Raw genomic sequence first — 16,104 nt, 5'->3', positions numbered from 1 at the left:
AAAAAAAAAAAGGACAGGTTGGATGACAATTCCTGCTTCGCTGGTTTTCAGTAAAACCAGCATGTATTTATTTATGGTGTGGTGATGCACCTTTGACTTTTTGTTTGTTGATCATGAAACTTAAGCTAAGTTAATTTAGTTGTATTGTATTTAATTTGAGAGGGAGGTGTGGATGATATTTGATATGATTCAGTGTTTCAACCATCCCACGCGTATTCTGCTCATGAGGATGCTCTAAATACTATTGGACAGCTCGAGTCATCTCGTTTGCGAGCTTCAGCTGACCTCAATTCAGTGTTGACGCATACAAACAGCTGTTGAATGTTATTGTCGAATCACATTATCTACTGTCCAACACAGCAACATTCTGCATTTTCTTCATACATACCACGACTTTTGTTTTATTTCCAGTAGCCTACGCTGAGCTTAAAGGAAAGATTCCACATTTTGAGAAATATGGGTATTTGCTTTCTCGCTGAAACTTAGACAACTGATACCACATTGACGTCTGTACACCAGCAGACTGGGAGCAGAAGGAAACAGCTAAAGCAAGCACATCTGCCAAAATGTCAGATTTTTCTTTTGAGTTTGGATCTTAAGCGCTTTGATGACACAAATGTGATTATGTAAATGGACCAAATGCTGTATCAATATACTGAACAATGCATAGTCAGTGATTATTCTGCAATAATTCTTACATTTTGATGTGAACTCAAGTAGTCGTGCTAGCATTGAAATTATGGATTTGTGTTTCTGTTTATTTCGAGTTGTCATAGCTTGTACTTCAATTGGAATGTTTGTCAAATGAACAAGCAGAAATTGTTTTGTTTGGATTTTTTTTTTTTTTTTGGGGGGCAAACTTGCTTTTTAGAACAGTTAGCTAATACCTAAGAGGGCATTCTTTCCGAAGTACCCACATACTGTAACAGTGAAGAACATCCTCAAGGGTATTATGGCTTTTATACAACAGTTACCAGTGCATGTGTTACCACTGAAATGTTTGCTTAAATAATGGACAATCAACAGTTGCTAATGGTTATTAGCACAGCCAGCGCGTGCATTTGACAAATTATTGTTGTGTAAAATTACTTTGATCGCTAAGCAGGAATATTGAGTTGTAAGTGATGGCAGTGTGATTTCAATAACATCAATATTCATGTGTTACTCAGTGTTTGAAAACTGTATTTACATTTGTGTATATGCCTGAGTATACTACGACTTTGAAACAAACTGCAACTAATGCAATAATAGGGTGCAATGTGCAATTATTTATTCAGTTATTCAGTTATTAGCATAGAGACAGGAGAGCTGTGTAGCTTGTTGAAAAATGTTTTTTTTTTTTTTTTTTAAATTTTACCACTTTCCATGTGGCAGCAACAGCAGGAAAAAAAAAGAATGACTAGACATGTTTTTTTTTTTGTTTGTTTGTTTTTTCAGCTTTTGTTTGTGTGTATTGCAGTTTGGGAAAAAAAAGTGATAGAACTTTGTAACTATTTTCAATTGATTTATTTGCTATGTGCAGATCTATATTAGTTGTGAGTAATTACATAGGTTTTAATTTCAAAAGTGTTGGTAAGTATAAAAACAAATAAAGTTTCATTTTTTCTTTCTGTGACTTGTTTTTCTCTGGCTTCTCTTTGTTGCTCCTTAGAGAAAATGACTGACTTTCGATTATTTCTACACCATCTATGTGCACACATTAAAGCCTGATGAACCATGAGCTGACAAGGGCCTATGTCGAGCAAAATCCCCCCAGGGAGATTTTGATAGTAATTGAATATAGCTAATTATTGTATAAAGTGATTATGGTAATTAGATGAGTTTTAAATGAGAATCTCATTTATCCTTTCTTAAAAGATAGCTGTGCAATTTCAGTGCAACAAACATTAAAATCAGATTAAAAAACACAATCGAGTGATACAGTTAAGAGCTGCTGCATGCTTTTTGTTTGGAGCAGGGATTGTCAAAGAGCGGTTCGAGGACGTTGTGAGGTCTTTGGTTTGCAGCTTAATGAGGAATAACTATCATTTCTTATAATTATTACCATTAACTCTAATTTATTTTTAATTTGTCCTAATTGGAAAATGACTAAAGAACATTACTGGAATCACAGGTTCCTTCTTCTCCACTAATATTTCACCAGCTACAGTGCAGACAGTTCAGATAATTCAATAATAATTACAATGACAAACACAGACCTCTCATATGAGCTCTGCTAATAGGACTTGAACCAAGAAGCTGTGAGTAATAAACAGGTGAAAAGTTCAGAAACAACACAGGATATCTGAAGGATTTTTTTCAGCTCAACCTCAGGAGGTATCTGGGAAATGAAGTTGTTCTGTGTCTGGATGGATTTTAACTCAGAACACTGAGAAGCTACTCAAGGACAGAAAGCTGGTCTTATTTTTATGGCGTCTGGCAGAACAGTGACACCATGTCACCAGAATACCCCTGAGTTTATCTTAGAAGAGAACTGACGGCTTAAAACAGATCACAAGATGATGCCAGGATATGTAAGTTTCAAGCTGTTGAGACAGGGAACCCCCTCAGTTTTAGCGAAAACAGATCACGGCTCCTGGGCTCAGGGCTGGATTCAGAGATAGATTAAGAATTTCTTGGTGAGAGCCAAGAAGCTGTCTGAGAAGTTGATAGGTAGGCAGGCTGTAATCGCTGGCCGAGATCCAACACAGAGCTTTGCAGTGTGTATCGAAGTTTAACGGGCTGCCCCTGCAGCTGACGGTGAGTCTGACTGAGGAATCAACCCCTGCCACACCACAGTCATGACAAATCTATTCACGCTGTATTGTTTAATAACAGCATGTCGCAGGGGGAAGTACAAAGAATATTAATCTATATTAAAAAATAAAATACAGCTCTAAAACAACACAAAAGGAGATGGTGACGTTCCTTTCAGCGCAGTGGGACAGAGGCACCACTGGTTAAAGTATCCCCACTGTAAATTTTCTGTCAGTTTGATGTGACACATGACAACCAATATAATAAGAAGAAGTCAGTCCGAGGTGCATATCAGAGATGCAGTAAATTCACAACTGGAAACAAATCACCACAACACGTTTAAGAAACACCACAGACGTATGAAGATGGACCCGCCATCAAGTCCCGCCATGATCTCCTTGACAAAAAGAACACGTATCAAGCATGTCATCAAAAATGCAAACACAAGGTTAAAAAAGAAATTAGTTTTACATCATTAATATGCAAATTTATACAGCAAGGCACACAAAAATCTACCAGACAGCAGCATGACGACAAAGTGGACAATTCTGCAAAGCGCTGTCCTTCCTCACTTCATACAGCTGTACACTGCTCCCTGTTGCTGCAATTAACAAGCACAAATCTCGTCACAATTTGTCACAAAGCCAAAAAATCAATTAAAAAATCATGTTTGTTTCTTTTTTAAGATGTAACCCAGACAGCTCTGAAGCTCAACCTTTAACAAAAAGGACATCAGTAAATCAAGTGGTCTGTACGCTGGGCATCAGACTGTTATCTCCTCAATCAATTTACCTACAGTAACAGTTCAATAAGGGTTTGTCTGACTGGGCTCGCCCAAAACATAAAGGCATGCTGCGTCCCTGTGTTGGCTTGGCATGAAAGCTGGAGCGGGTCCAGGCTATCACTCAGCACTGCTGTAAGCTGCTTACAGACAACCTTCTCTATAATGCAAAGGACTGATGTCAAAGCAATGAGAGAGACGACGTGCAAATCTAAAATGTCTTGAAGTAGGGAGTGTGAGGAGTCTCCTGCCAGCAAATATGCTGGGCCTCTTTCTTTTCCACTCTGATTGTGGACGTGGCTCTGCATTGTCCTCGCCCGTGAATGAAAGCAATTGCAAGCAGAGTGAGCAAAATCCAATGTCACATAGTCTCTGCAGCGGGAAAGCATTATCAAATGTACTGAGCGTGGCATCGGAGAGGTCAATATAGACTGTAGGGCAGCGCCGTGCCGAGAGTGACTTCGCAATGTCATCTGCAGCAACACCACGCAGGAGGAGCAGATGGGACAGAATGAAATGGTATCTTTGTTCAGAGGAAATAACTTGAATTAATCATCTGTTACAATTTACATGATAAATATGTCTCATGAATTGTGTTGTGACGGAATCACTCAGCCTATAATGCTCGCACGACAAAGCTTCCCCTTAACTGGCTTGGCTACATGTCATTGTGATCCTGGGGAGGAATTCATTTAAGATGGGTTACCAGGCAGGAATTCTGCCAGGAGTCCAACAAGATGAGTAAGGATGTTAGACAAATTCCTTGGCAAGTTTCACGGAGCTCAAACAGTGGAGAACGGGAAGTAAATCTATCATCCTGATTATCCAGAAGCAAGGAAAAAAAAAACTGGTGTTAGGCTGTTTTGACATTTATGAGCGTGTCTACTATCACAGCGAAGCAAACTCATGCAGGCTAAAATGCTTGACTAGTCGATAAAATCAATGATTCTGCCTTTCAGCAAAATTGACAGGGCTGAACTCTGCACGTGGCTGCCATTTAATCATACAGATGCTCTGCAAAAGGCAAAGGCGCTGGCTGCATTCAGGTGGTCTCTGCGTCACGGCGATACAGCTGGGAGTGCCTTCAAAGGTCTTTAGTCACCGTGGGTGTGACGGGCTCCGTATTGAAGTCCATCTTCCATCAGGGGCAGGACAATTGTAATCAATGTTTATGAAGAATGACAGAGAGTGACACCCAGGGCAAGCCATCAGTCACAGACTGAGCATGAGGAGAATAAGGCAGTGGTAGGTTACTGAAATGGGGTTCAGGGACCTTTGGGGGCCTTAGAAGGACTCTTTATTTACTGTAGGACGATCGTGTATGAGTGATTGATTTTGTGAGTCAGAAAATTTACTCTCAACTCCTTTCCTATGAGCATCTACAGGGAGATTTATCTTGCACCTGTATACCTGCACATATAGTAAGGAAACTTCTAAGTAATAGTACACGCATGCTTTAAGAGGTTATTTGGAATTTTTTGACCCTTTAATTTCCATAAGTCCTCTGTGGTGAGCTGTTTTTACACTGCACTTTATAGTTAACTGTCCTTTAGCGTGCATCAAACGACTGGGGGAAAAAAAACCATCAGGCAGAGGAGACATCCTAAAAACTTGAAAAGAGGTTTAGATGTCATTCAGAGGTGCAAGCGAGCATGAAATTTAAATTTGATACATCAGTGGGTACAGTGGAATGAGCAGATACTGTAGGTGATAGAGAACACTGTACAATAGGACAGTAACAGATATTCATTTTCAGTCCGATCAAATATACTTTCTAGAAATCAGCCAATTATTTAGTCTAGTAAACACAGGAAATTTCCATCACAAGTTACTAAAGACGCAGACTTTTCTCACAAGTTTGTCCATTTTGGCTTTTCAGCAGCAAAACCAAAAAAGCTCATCATCTACTACTTATATAGAGTTGAAATTAGAGCTACTTCAGACACCTGTGGTACGTCAAGTTAATTTTTTCCATTAGAAAAGGTTAGCTGACTCACACATGGAGCACCTCTGCATGAAACTTTTGAATTATCAGTACAAAACATTAACTGCCTGAAGTGAACTTGTGATGGACAAATAACTAACAAGAAAAGAAAAGTACACTTACATAAATACACTTATAAATACACTTATTCACTTTCTTGCTGAGAGTCAGATGTTAAGATTGACTCTCATGTCTGTGTGAACCTACAGTCAGCAGCCATGTGAATTTTATTACATTTACTAATGTAACTGGTCGAGTTACATCTAATTTTACCTCTATTCTTGTTTAATTAAGAAATTAAACGATGCAGAATGTATTTACAAGCAGATTATACAATATGTTGTGGATGTAAACTAACTAAATGTAAGTGTGGTTGAGTATAAAGTGCAGTATTTCCCTATAAAGTACCTGAAAACTGGACTTTGTGAAGTAATTAAGTAAATGTGATTAGTTACATTCCACCACTGAGGGATTATGGGTAACTGTTTTACTATTGCAGGCTGAAATACTGTTACAATACATTTGGAAATAATTAATATTGTTTTAATATTGCTGACAAGCTGATTGAAATCTGTGGAAACTGGGTAATATCAATAAAGTTTCTTTGGCTCTGTTCAGCCGTTATAGTTGATAGCAGTAGTTTCCCCGGTGAGTCGCAGGTTTTTCCGCTTAAGAGGAGAAACGGGACCCTGTGCACACATCCACATCCACACACACCGACAGACACACTGCTGCTGCAAAGCTGCACCGACAGGAGGCTGTGAACTGACAGTAAAGTGTTGCACCCCGACTCCTGAACTGGCTGCATTCTCTCTTTATTTCAAAGTCACCGGAGACGTGCGTGTATTTGCAAAGGATGAAGCGATGCTTTTCTCCGCTTATTTCTTCCTGGATGCCAGCAGCATCTCCCCCGAGACTGCGCGGTTATCTGACCCGGACAGAGTGAGGCTATCAGGTAGGAGCCGACTCAAAGAACAATAATTAACTCACTTTTCACAGTCTAATTAACAGGAGGGATTTCAGCCGCCTCTGAAAGCTGATTAATTTGAAAGACATGAAAATCTGAGCAGAGGAAAATTTCTTCAAGTGTTAAACACAGTGAACAAATTAATTAGTAAGCTGATTTGTGTTTCTGTCTTTAGTTTGTCACCAACTGGATTCATAATTTACATAATTATTGATTTGCCAATGAGAAAAACGCTCTCTGAAGATATTTTTATAATATTCTGAAGGGAACTTTAGTTTGTGTGTTGTGGCTTTTAGGGCTGAAACTATTTATTTTCATAATCTGTTGTTTGTTGTCAAGATTAATTAACTGATTACACCAGTTGGGGTTTTTACTAGAGTCTTGTTTTGTCCAAAACACAATTATGTTCAATTCACTATATCAAGAAGACAAAGAAGACTGAGAAATCGACCAGTTATCATCATTATTATTATTAATATTTCTTTGCCTGTTTGCTTTAAACAGTATTTTAACAATTAGTGCAAATGGTTTTATCTCTGTTATTACCAAATAAGTAGATTTACAATAACAATGTCCTATTTTCTTTAGTCTCCCCACAATATTCCTACAATATTCTTACAAGGACATTTGCTGTCTATGATACTGATTCCATCATATGCCTGATACATTTAACTTGTCAATGTAAGTATTATCTCAGGACTCAGACACAGTTTCAGAGCAACCTGTTCGATTACCTCGATCAAAAAGCTGCTTATCGGTTGTTGTTTGTGTTGTGATCTTCCGGCCAACGCATTGTGTCCTGTTCTGCTGTTAATCTGCATTATGACCTTCACTGCTCTCACATACGTCACTATTCATCTTATAGACTACAGACCAGTTTTTTTTTTTTATGTCATCACAAATCACTGTTTTTCAAAGTTCATCTGCTGCATATTGATGAGCCCACACCTTGTTTAACGGTATGTCATTTCCTCACAGGGACAAATCTTGAGTGTGGGAGGCCCATACTGAGGAAACATGCTATTATTATGATAATGTTGAACTTTACTAGCCTCCCCTCCAAGGAGGAAGGAGTCTGATGCAGGGACATGGTGTAGAAGTTTGACTGAACAGGCACTTTTTACATGATGGGACCAGAAAATTAACAGCATAAAATGTATTTAAGGTATAGTAACAGGATTTCTAAACAGCAAGTCCAAGGCAGCAAAACACAAAACAAAGAAACTCCGGAATGTGAAGAACTTATTGTTCAGACCCGAGATTGTCTTTATCTCACCTTTTCTCTTTCCATCTTTTCATCTATTTCTCTCACACAGGTTTCTTCCCATCAGCCCAGAAGACGTGCCCTCCAACCCTGGATACATGATTATGACTGGGCCTGTCAGAAAATTTCCTTCCCCTCTCTCTTCAGCTGTGCTGCACTTTGACCGCTCATTTAACTAGTATGAAAACCTTTGGACACTTGCTCCTTTTGTGTTGGATCAGAGCTGAGTTTTCTATCACTGTCGAGGAAACTGATGAACGATAATGTCCGAGTGAGTGATGAGAATGAAACGTTAGTGCCCAGACTAAGGCTGTGTTCAGACAGGGTTTAGCCCTGCATGAAAAAAAAATGCAGCCTGTTCATTTATTTGAATGAAACGAGCCCGGCGACACAGCTGGGGTGTCAACACAGCGGGCTACAGCAAGGCTCTGCACTGGCCAATCAAATACATGCAAGCACACATTCTTGTTTGAATGTGAACAGACTATTTCTGCTGTTTACCTTGTAACTGTGCTGCCCTGATAACTTTCCAGAGTTGTAAAATCCTATGTCAGAGTATCCGAAGCAGCTCTGCAGTGTTTTTGCATCTGATCAGCCTCCAAATTCACCGACCTGTAATTCAAACTGAACTTCCTGGATTGTATTTCATGTGTTATTGCTACCTGAAGGAGCATAGAGCCACCAACGCAGCCCCTTGCGTTGTTTTAACGCAGGGCTGATTTCAGTCGGAACGCCCGCTAATGGGGGCCACTCAGAGGCATAGGCCAGCCATAAAACCTCCTTCCTGTGGTTCTCTTCTCCTTGTGGGAACATTGTGGCTCCTGTCTATGATTATGACTGCATATGCTTGCCCTAAGACCTGTCACTGCACGGACAGGAATGGCATGGTGGTGCAGTGCACCTCACGCAACTTGGAGAACATCCCTTCAAACTTGCCCAAGGACACTGTTGTCCTCTTGCTTTCATCTAACCGGATCAGACACATCCCAAAGGAGGCGTTCACAGACCTCCACCGCCTCAGGGAGCTGGACTTATCTCACAACTCCATCGAGAATGTGGAGGTTGGTGCCTTTCAAGGGATTTCAGATAGCCTGCGGACCTTGGATCTTTCAAACAACCACCTTAGCAGCCTCCCTAAGGACACGTTCGCCAAGCTCCACGCCCGCGTCCGCCTCTCCCACAACCCCTGGCACTGCGAGTGCTCTTTGCAGGAGGTGCTGAGGGAGCTGAGGCTGGACCCTGAGACGGTGAACGAGGTCAGCTGCTACACGTCGGTGCAGGAGGAGTACGTGGGACAACCAGTGATCCAGGTCCTGGACTCTGGGATCAACTTTTGCAACTTCCACCACAAGACGACAGACGTGGCCATGTTTGTGGCCATGTTCTGCTGGTTCTCCATGGTCACGGCTTATATCATTTACTACATCAAACACAACCAGGAGGACGCCAGGAGGCACATGGAGTACCTCAAGTCCCTGCCCAGCACATCCCACATCAGCAAGGACTATGACACAGCGAGCAGTGTCTTCTAGAGTTTGAAAAGATGCAACAGTACCAGCGAATATAGATGAACGTGCACCAGTGAATACAGATGAAAGTGTACCAGTGAATATGCTCACAGCACATAAAGAACACTGATAAGTGACAGCTTTGCAGGAAGTGATAAAACATTGCTCTGTGATATATATTCAGACCAAGGCACAAAGACTTTGGGAGGAAGTTTAAAAGTCTCATCATCTTCAAGTACTGGCTCAAGATCCGCAACACTCTTTAACTTAACAAAACTTTTAGCTTGTTCAAAATTAACCCTAAACGTGAGACCAGCAGGAAAACAGTTAATATTTCGAGGCCTAGCATCTCGATTTATTTCCCTTCTGTGGAAAAAAACAAGGTGGCACATCATTATTTTTCACTCCAATGTTATGTATAATGCATAAAAGGATCTCTGAGGTAAACTTCACCAAAAACCCCAAACAGTTTTGAATATCGTTTTGTGGTTTTTCCTGAGAGCCACTCAGAGTTCAGTGAAACAAGATAAGATGAGATGAACTTTGATTCATCCCACAAGGGGAAATTAGCATTGTTACAGCTGTAGCAGGATGCAGACGAGGGCAGATATCAAACAAATATTTACATCAACAGTGTATTTACATGAGGTGTAATGTTGCACATTGTTTACACGAAGTATAGCACTGCACATAAGTCGCTCTCCCTCCTCTGTATCCAGGGGGCACCTGAGGACAGAGCCTGCCCTCTTGATCAGTTTATTTAGTCTCTTCCTGTCTGCTGTTGAGATACTGCTGCCCCAGCAGACCACACCACTCCACTCAAATGAGATACCTGGAAAATAATCCCCACAGCGTCAGAGGGGGATATCACTTCTAAGTTTAAAGTTGTTTTTTTGGGAGGGAGCGTAAAGTTTTATGATGTATTTCAAAAAAGTAAACCTTGACTGGGGACTTCTCGGGGGGAGTAGCAGAAAAAACAAAAAGTAGAAGTAACATTTAGATGTATTAACTGTAAAATTCCCTGTCAGAATGAGTGAATGATTCCTTCTTAATGTAAAGATTTTGTATATTTAATATCCTATAAAGGATCGAGGCCAGTAGTGGAGATTGTGTATGGTGGTACTGAACCTTTCTTCTACTCCTACATCTTACATTTAAGGTGGAATTGCAACCAGCAATTAAATTTCACGCTTGAACTCTTGTCAGCTCACCTAATGTTTTTGCTTCCAAACGTAATAACTCTGTCACTTTCAGGAGTGAAAATAATCGATTTCAGCCACAGAAAACCTCCATTAGATGAGCTTGTCTCAGATATTGAACAAATACTGCTGAGGTTTAATTGACGTTACAGGCTTTTATAAATTGCTCTCATATATTTCTCAAGTTTAAGGTAGCACAAAGGCAAAACAACCGAAAGTCTTATTCTGACACATTTTAGTCGTGTTAAACAACGTAATAGGAAAAACCGACGCTTTTGCAGAGTAATAGTGTTTGTACTGTTTGTGTACTCACTCAGTCTGAGTTTCTTCTTTGAAGTCAGATGTTGGGGCAGGTGAAAGCAGACATGCTGCAGCAGTTTCAGTCAGCTTTCTGCAGATAGATCTCTCACTTCCTGTTGAGCCTGAAATGAATTTGGGCAAAGTCAAGTTTCCATTCAAATGATGAGCACATTTTAGCTGAATTACCAGAAAAAGTGTTTGTGTTTCAATCCACTGCTGTAGCTTGAGTGATGTGTATATCACAGGCTTCATGATTTATTCCCTAAGTCTGTTTCTATTGCACATTGACACATTTTGTTTTAATCTATACACCATCTTTTACCACTTCAACTAAAAACATTTGTGTGAGTTTCCACTCAGGTTGTTTTTAATTTCCACATTGAAAATGCTTATAAAATCAGGTGAAAGGAAACACTCTTAGAGACCATAAAGCAGCATTTAGGATTAGGATTATCTATTACAGTCCCACGTTTTAAATTCAGAATAATAAAACCGGTGTATTTCTTAATTACAATCATGATTACTGCAGCTTTATGCCAACTCAAGTCAGTTTTCCAGTGGCTGTATATACACCAAGCTCCTGCCCTTTCATGGGTCTGTGAGCATCCCATCCTGTCTCTCAGTAAGTCAGATGCAGCTGTCTCGCTACATCTTATCACAAGAGACTGCTGCATTTATTTTTCTTTACATTCTGGAAATGTTCCCCCTCAGGATACAACTGGAAACGGTTGGTGAATCCTGCATTGAATTCTGTAAATGTTTTTTATGGTCATTGTTGTTGCAGCCTCACGCCAATAAATGCGCCGCACAGCCTTTAAACCTCACGCGCCGTCCCGTATCAGCTCATCTGAAGCCGTAACACATTCCTCACAATGAGATCAGATTACTATGAAAAATACCCACAGCTCCAAATAAAGAAGCCATAGATCTTCAGCTGCAAAGATCGGGATGAGTCAGAATATTAATACGTGTCTTGCAAACCAAAAATAGTTTCATCCTGCCAAAAGTTCAAATCCATAAATCCAATGAGCCTTTGTAGAAGGCATTATGAGAGCTGCTCATTTAATATCCTACTACAGCATCGCTTTATATAATCATGTGAATGACTTGATTCATCTGTTTATTCTTTTTCAATATTACAATTTTAGGACACAAAACTGTGGCCTGTCTTTTATCCTCTCTCTGCCAGTGAAAAGCACTTAATATATTTTGTGTAGTATCTAATGCTGACCTTGTAGTCTCTAAAACTCGACCTATCCCTCCCGTCAAACGGTCGCAATGTTAATTACAGTCCACATTACTTTATCTCACAAGTCCAGAGGGCTGTGGTGTATATCATAATGAACTGAATATTATTAATTAGCCGAACACATTTGAGGTCAGTGTGCCTCCCTCCGTTTAAGCTCAGAGTGGAATTTCATTAGCCACTCTGAAGCGGCATGGCTAAATCTGCAGACCAGATATTTAAGATTAAAGACATATTTATACATATAAATAAACATACTGAAAATGTTAACATGAGTGGTTTGCCACTGTCATTCTTTTAGTTTATAATGAAGCCACAGGAAAATGAGACACTGTACTGTACTGTCTACGTCATTAAATTGTTGGCAAATGTGTTGTTTCATTAATGTTGTATTATTCAATATTCTTACTGACTCAAATCCATCACATCGTCATTGATTTATGATGTACATTTGCCAGCTTCAGTAATGTAGAATAAAACCCTTTTATGGAGATTGACCATTTCTCAATGAACATTTAGGCAATGTTTACAGATTAGCTGAAGGCCTCGCTGCGCCTTCACTTATAAACAACGACCTTCAGCAAAATAGAAAACATCAAGAGGTGAATGTGTGTCTCTCATCACTGTCTACATCCAGTCGGGTTTAACGCTCTCTCAAGGTAAATTAATTCTTGAGTGTCTAATGAATTGAATTCAGAGCTATTACCAGGGGCCATACACTGAGCAATGTTAAGCCACGTGGAGTTCTGTTCCCTTGCAACTGCAACTCGTGGTCCCGTCAAAACCCACTTGAGGACTGATTGATATAGTAACATCACCTGTGCATGAACTAAGTCTGTCCCTCTGGCACGCTCTCTCAGACGTGTCACAGGTTTGACAAAGTGGAACGAAGACACCAGCTCCCATGTGACCAAGTGGCTGAGAGGACTCTGTGTCCTACAAAATCTATGAATTATGATCAGTTATCATCAATCTCTCTTGCTGTCTCTCATATGCAAAATGTATGCATATGTCCCAGTTTGTTTCTGGAACGTATTTTCTCTGCAATGTCTGGTGTCACAGACAAAGCAATGTCTTTAAAAGCAAAATGGACTTTACCCTGCATCAGGGAATCGGATGCTTGGATGCAGCCATTTTATCATACTGAAAGGCTACCAATGTAATTAGCATTCTCGGCTCCCCAGATAAGTCTGTCTTACTGGCTGCAGGTCAGCTCTTGCCTACTTGTGAGCTGGACCACAACCAAAATCTAAGCAGAAGCTCAACAAGACCATGTGGCCTAATGGATAAGGCGTCTGACTTCGGATCAGAAGATTGAGGGTTCGAGTCCCTTCATGGTTGGAACTTGTATCATCTTTGGCTCCTATGTGTTCTCTGAAATATAAAAACTGCTTGAAGATGAGGAATTCAAATGCTTCACGGGCTGGATGGTGTGTTTTTCATGTTTTCCAGCAATATTTTTGTGATTGACACGGCAGAGGTGCTTCGGAAACGGCTGTGGAACAAACACTTTGACGTCATGATTTCCCCAAATTGACATTGCACAGGCAGGATGACATTTTGGCTGCTTAACTGACCGTTGCACACAGAGCACCTATTGCACCAATGAAGTAATCATGGGATGTGAAATTGGAAATAACCAACTTCATTTTGCCCCTCAGATGAAAAAAATTAAAAATACTGGCTTCACTGCTGCAGCTTCTCACATTTGAACCAAAAGACAGGAATATCCTTTAGAAGCAGCAGTTGAGTGGATGCTTAACATAAAAAAAACAGCTGTCACATCATTTAATTTACAAACATAAACTGCAGTGTATGATCAGCCCACTGATTAAAACACATAATTCCAACACTGGAACATCTGTTCATCATTGACTGGACAGATATTACTGTGGAGACATCTTAAACATCATTTCTTCTTTGGGGACAGTAAACATGATGGAGAAACCACAGCCAAAGCCATGTCCAAACTAAAATCACACTAAATGTCCAAACTAAACTTTATAGACACATGAAGTTTGTGTCCACAAATTTGAATTCCTATCTGAATCTGCTCTCGGTTCCAGTCCTGCTCTCAGGAAATAAAAATCAAAAAACAAATGTGTCTCTGTCACACTGACATCTTGCAACACACCGATACACATACACACACCTCACCTTTATTGGTCAGAGCTGATGCATTACGCAGCACCTTCACGGATCGCTGTTCAAGGTTTAAGTGTCTGCAGAAGACAGAGAATAAGAGGGATGTTTATACTGAGGTGACCTTAAGTCGTGACCTGTCTGTTCATTTCACAGCCTGTTTTTTTCTCCCCTACAGTTTAATTTAGGGACTAACTTATTTGTATTACTTCCTAAAAAAAGAACAATACAGTGCAATAAAGTTACAGCAGTGCAATAAGAGAATGTAGGCTACATGTTGTTTGATGAATCATTCACAGAGACAAATTTCTGTCATACAGTACAATGACTGGAAAGCTTCTTTTAGTTTTAAAGCAAATTGCTGAATATATAAATTAAGTACAGTTTTATTGCTGCTGTTATTACTCTCACTGAGGCGGATGGCACGCTGACAGCACAGCCAGAAGTGTTCACTCTCTGAGGAAGAATTTAATCTTCTCCTCCTCTCTCAGCAGGAGGAAGGAGACAATTTTCAATTAAATTTATGCCTGTAAATTAGTTGAGGCTTAGAGATCACTTAGTTTTTCAGTACAGTATGAAAGAAGAGGCCCTTCACCTTCTTAAAAACTCCTACTTTGTGCCTTTTGTTGTTATTATTATTATTATTATTATTATTATTATTATTATTATTATTACATGTAAGTCACAGAAGCAGAATGAAATAGTTTCATCACATTGTGTTTGTATGAATTTTTCAGACTGAGAAAACAGGAACTTAACCTTACAGGAATATGTTTTGACATGTTGCAAAACACATTTACTCAAAGGAAAACTTACCTTTTCTCACCTGTCATGTAATTAGCTAAACAAAAGAGCTTTAGCATGCAGCTTTAAAAGAGCCTCTATGATAGTTAACGTAGAAAAAAGTGCAATTTGAAAATTACATTGGACTAATACCAATAGTGAAGAAGTTAAAGAAAAGTCATGAAAATAAAACTTGCCTTCAGGAGCTTCGGGGAGTGTGAAGTTTTGCCAAGCTGTAGGTTCGGTGTTCTCAAAGCTTCCAGGTACACAGGTGATCTTTGTGTCAAGCCTGGTGGGTAAGGTGACTCCCAGAAAGTTTGCATAGTCATTTAAGAAGTTTATTAGAGTAATTAGCCTAATTAGCCTAATGGAGTGTTTCCCAGCAGAGTCCTTCCTGTTAAGCTGCCTCAGTGTTTGTGCTGCAGCTCTGCTCTCGCACACCTGATTCAATTAAGTGCCTCCCTTAATTGGATCAGCTGCTCAAACAGCAGCCAGCCACTTTCATATTCAGAGCATGTTCATTCACATGCACTTTTTTTCCCCTCTGAAATACATTTTTATCTTTTTTTGCACTTTAATGAGTTTAATGTCTTTGTCTCCTCACAACTTTTGCCTTTCAAGCATTTGACACTCTTGGACACATACATCCACAAACATCCACTTTCTGGAGATGTTTTATTTTCTCTGAAATTGTTTCTGAAGATGGAAGACAACAGGGTAAACACATATAGGCCTGTAATGACACATGAATGGAGAAACAAACAAAACCCTGCAATGAATACAAAGCCCTGATGTTAGGATATTCATGGCACCCATAACATTTCATGGCGACCATCTGTTCCTGGAAATGCAAATGAGACAGGCGTCACATCTCTTCTTTGATCCATACATCATACATCTTTCCATTCAGGATGGATTCTCTGGGCACATCTCAGTGTTTTTTTATGAGGCAATATAGAAGCAGAATGAGGTTAAAACGGAGACACAAACAAAGAAAAGTAGTCACTACACATGGACACAAAGAAGTTGAGAGAGTCCTGCTGAGGGGGTCTTTCAATTTAAGATGCAGTCTTGAAGGAAAATGCAGCGTTTGGGTTTAGAGAGGAGGGGAATAATTCACTATCATTGTGTTCCACAGGGGCTGGTGGAGGAACACGCTGAGAGAGGCCTGCTCAGTTCAGAATGAATTCATGA

General features: G+C 39.9%; 1 protein-coding gene and 1 non-coding gene across 2 annotated transcripts; both read left to right on the top strand.

The window, feature by feature from the left end:
* Window positions 1–8,472: 8,472 nt before the first annotated feature.
* Window positions 8,473–9,264, top strand: LOC121178135 (leucine-rich repeat-containing protein 3-like). The gene has a single exon (XM_041032661.1). It carries the CDS (start codon window positions 8,473–8,475, stop codon window positions 9,262–9,264), a length of 792 nt encoding a protein of 263 aa, XP_040888595.1.
* A 3,989-nt stretch (window positions 9,265–13,253) lies between these two features.
* trnar-ucg lies at window positions 13,254–13,326 on the top strand. Its single transcript has one exon. It is a non-coding gene; the product is annotated as a tRNA-Arg (tRNA).
* Window positions 13,327–16,104: the final 2,778 nt, after the last annotated feature.

This window comes from Toxotes jaculatrix, chromosome 24 (assembly GCF_017976425.1).
Source record: "Toxotes jaculatrix isolate fToxJac2 chromosome 24, fToxJac2.pri, whole genome shotgun sequence".
NCBI classification, from domain to species: Eukaryota; Metazoa; Chordata; class Actinopteri; family Toxotidae; genus Toxotes; species Toxotes jaculatrix.
Note: the sequence above shows the minus strand (reverse complement) of the source record. Positions and strands in the feature narration are given on the sequence as shown.

Bases quoted from the DNA above. Each gene is read 5' to 3' on its own strand.
- LOC121178135 (XM_041032661.1), top strand. From the start codon at position 8,473: ATGGGGGCCACTCAGAGGCATAGGCCAGCCATAAAACCTCCTTCCTGT.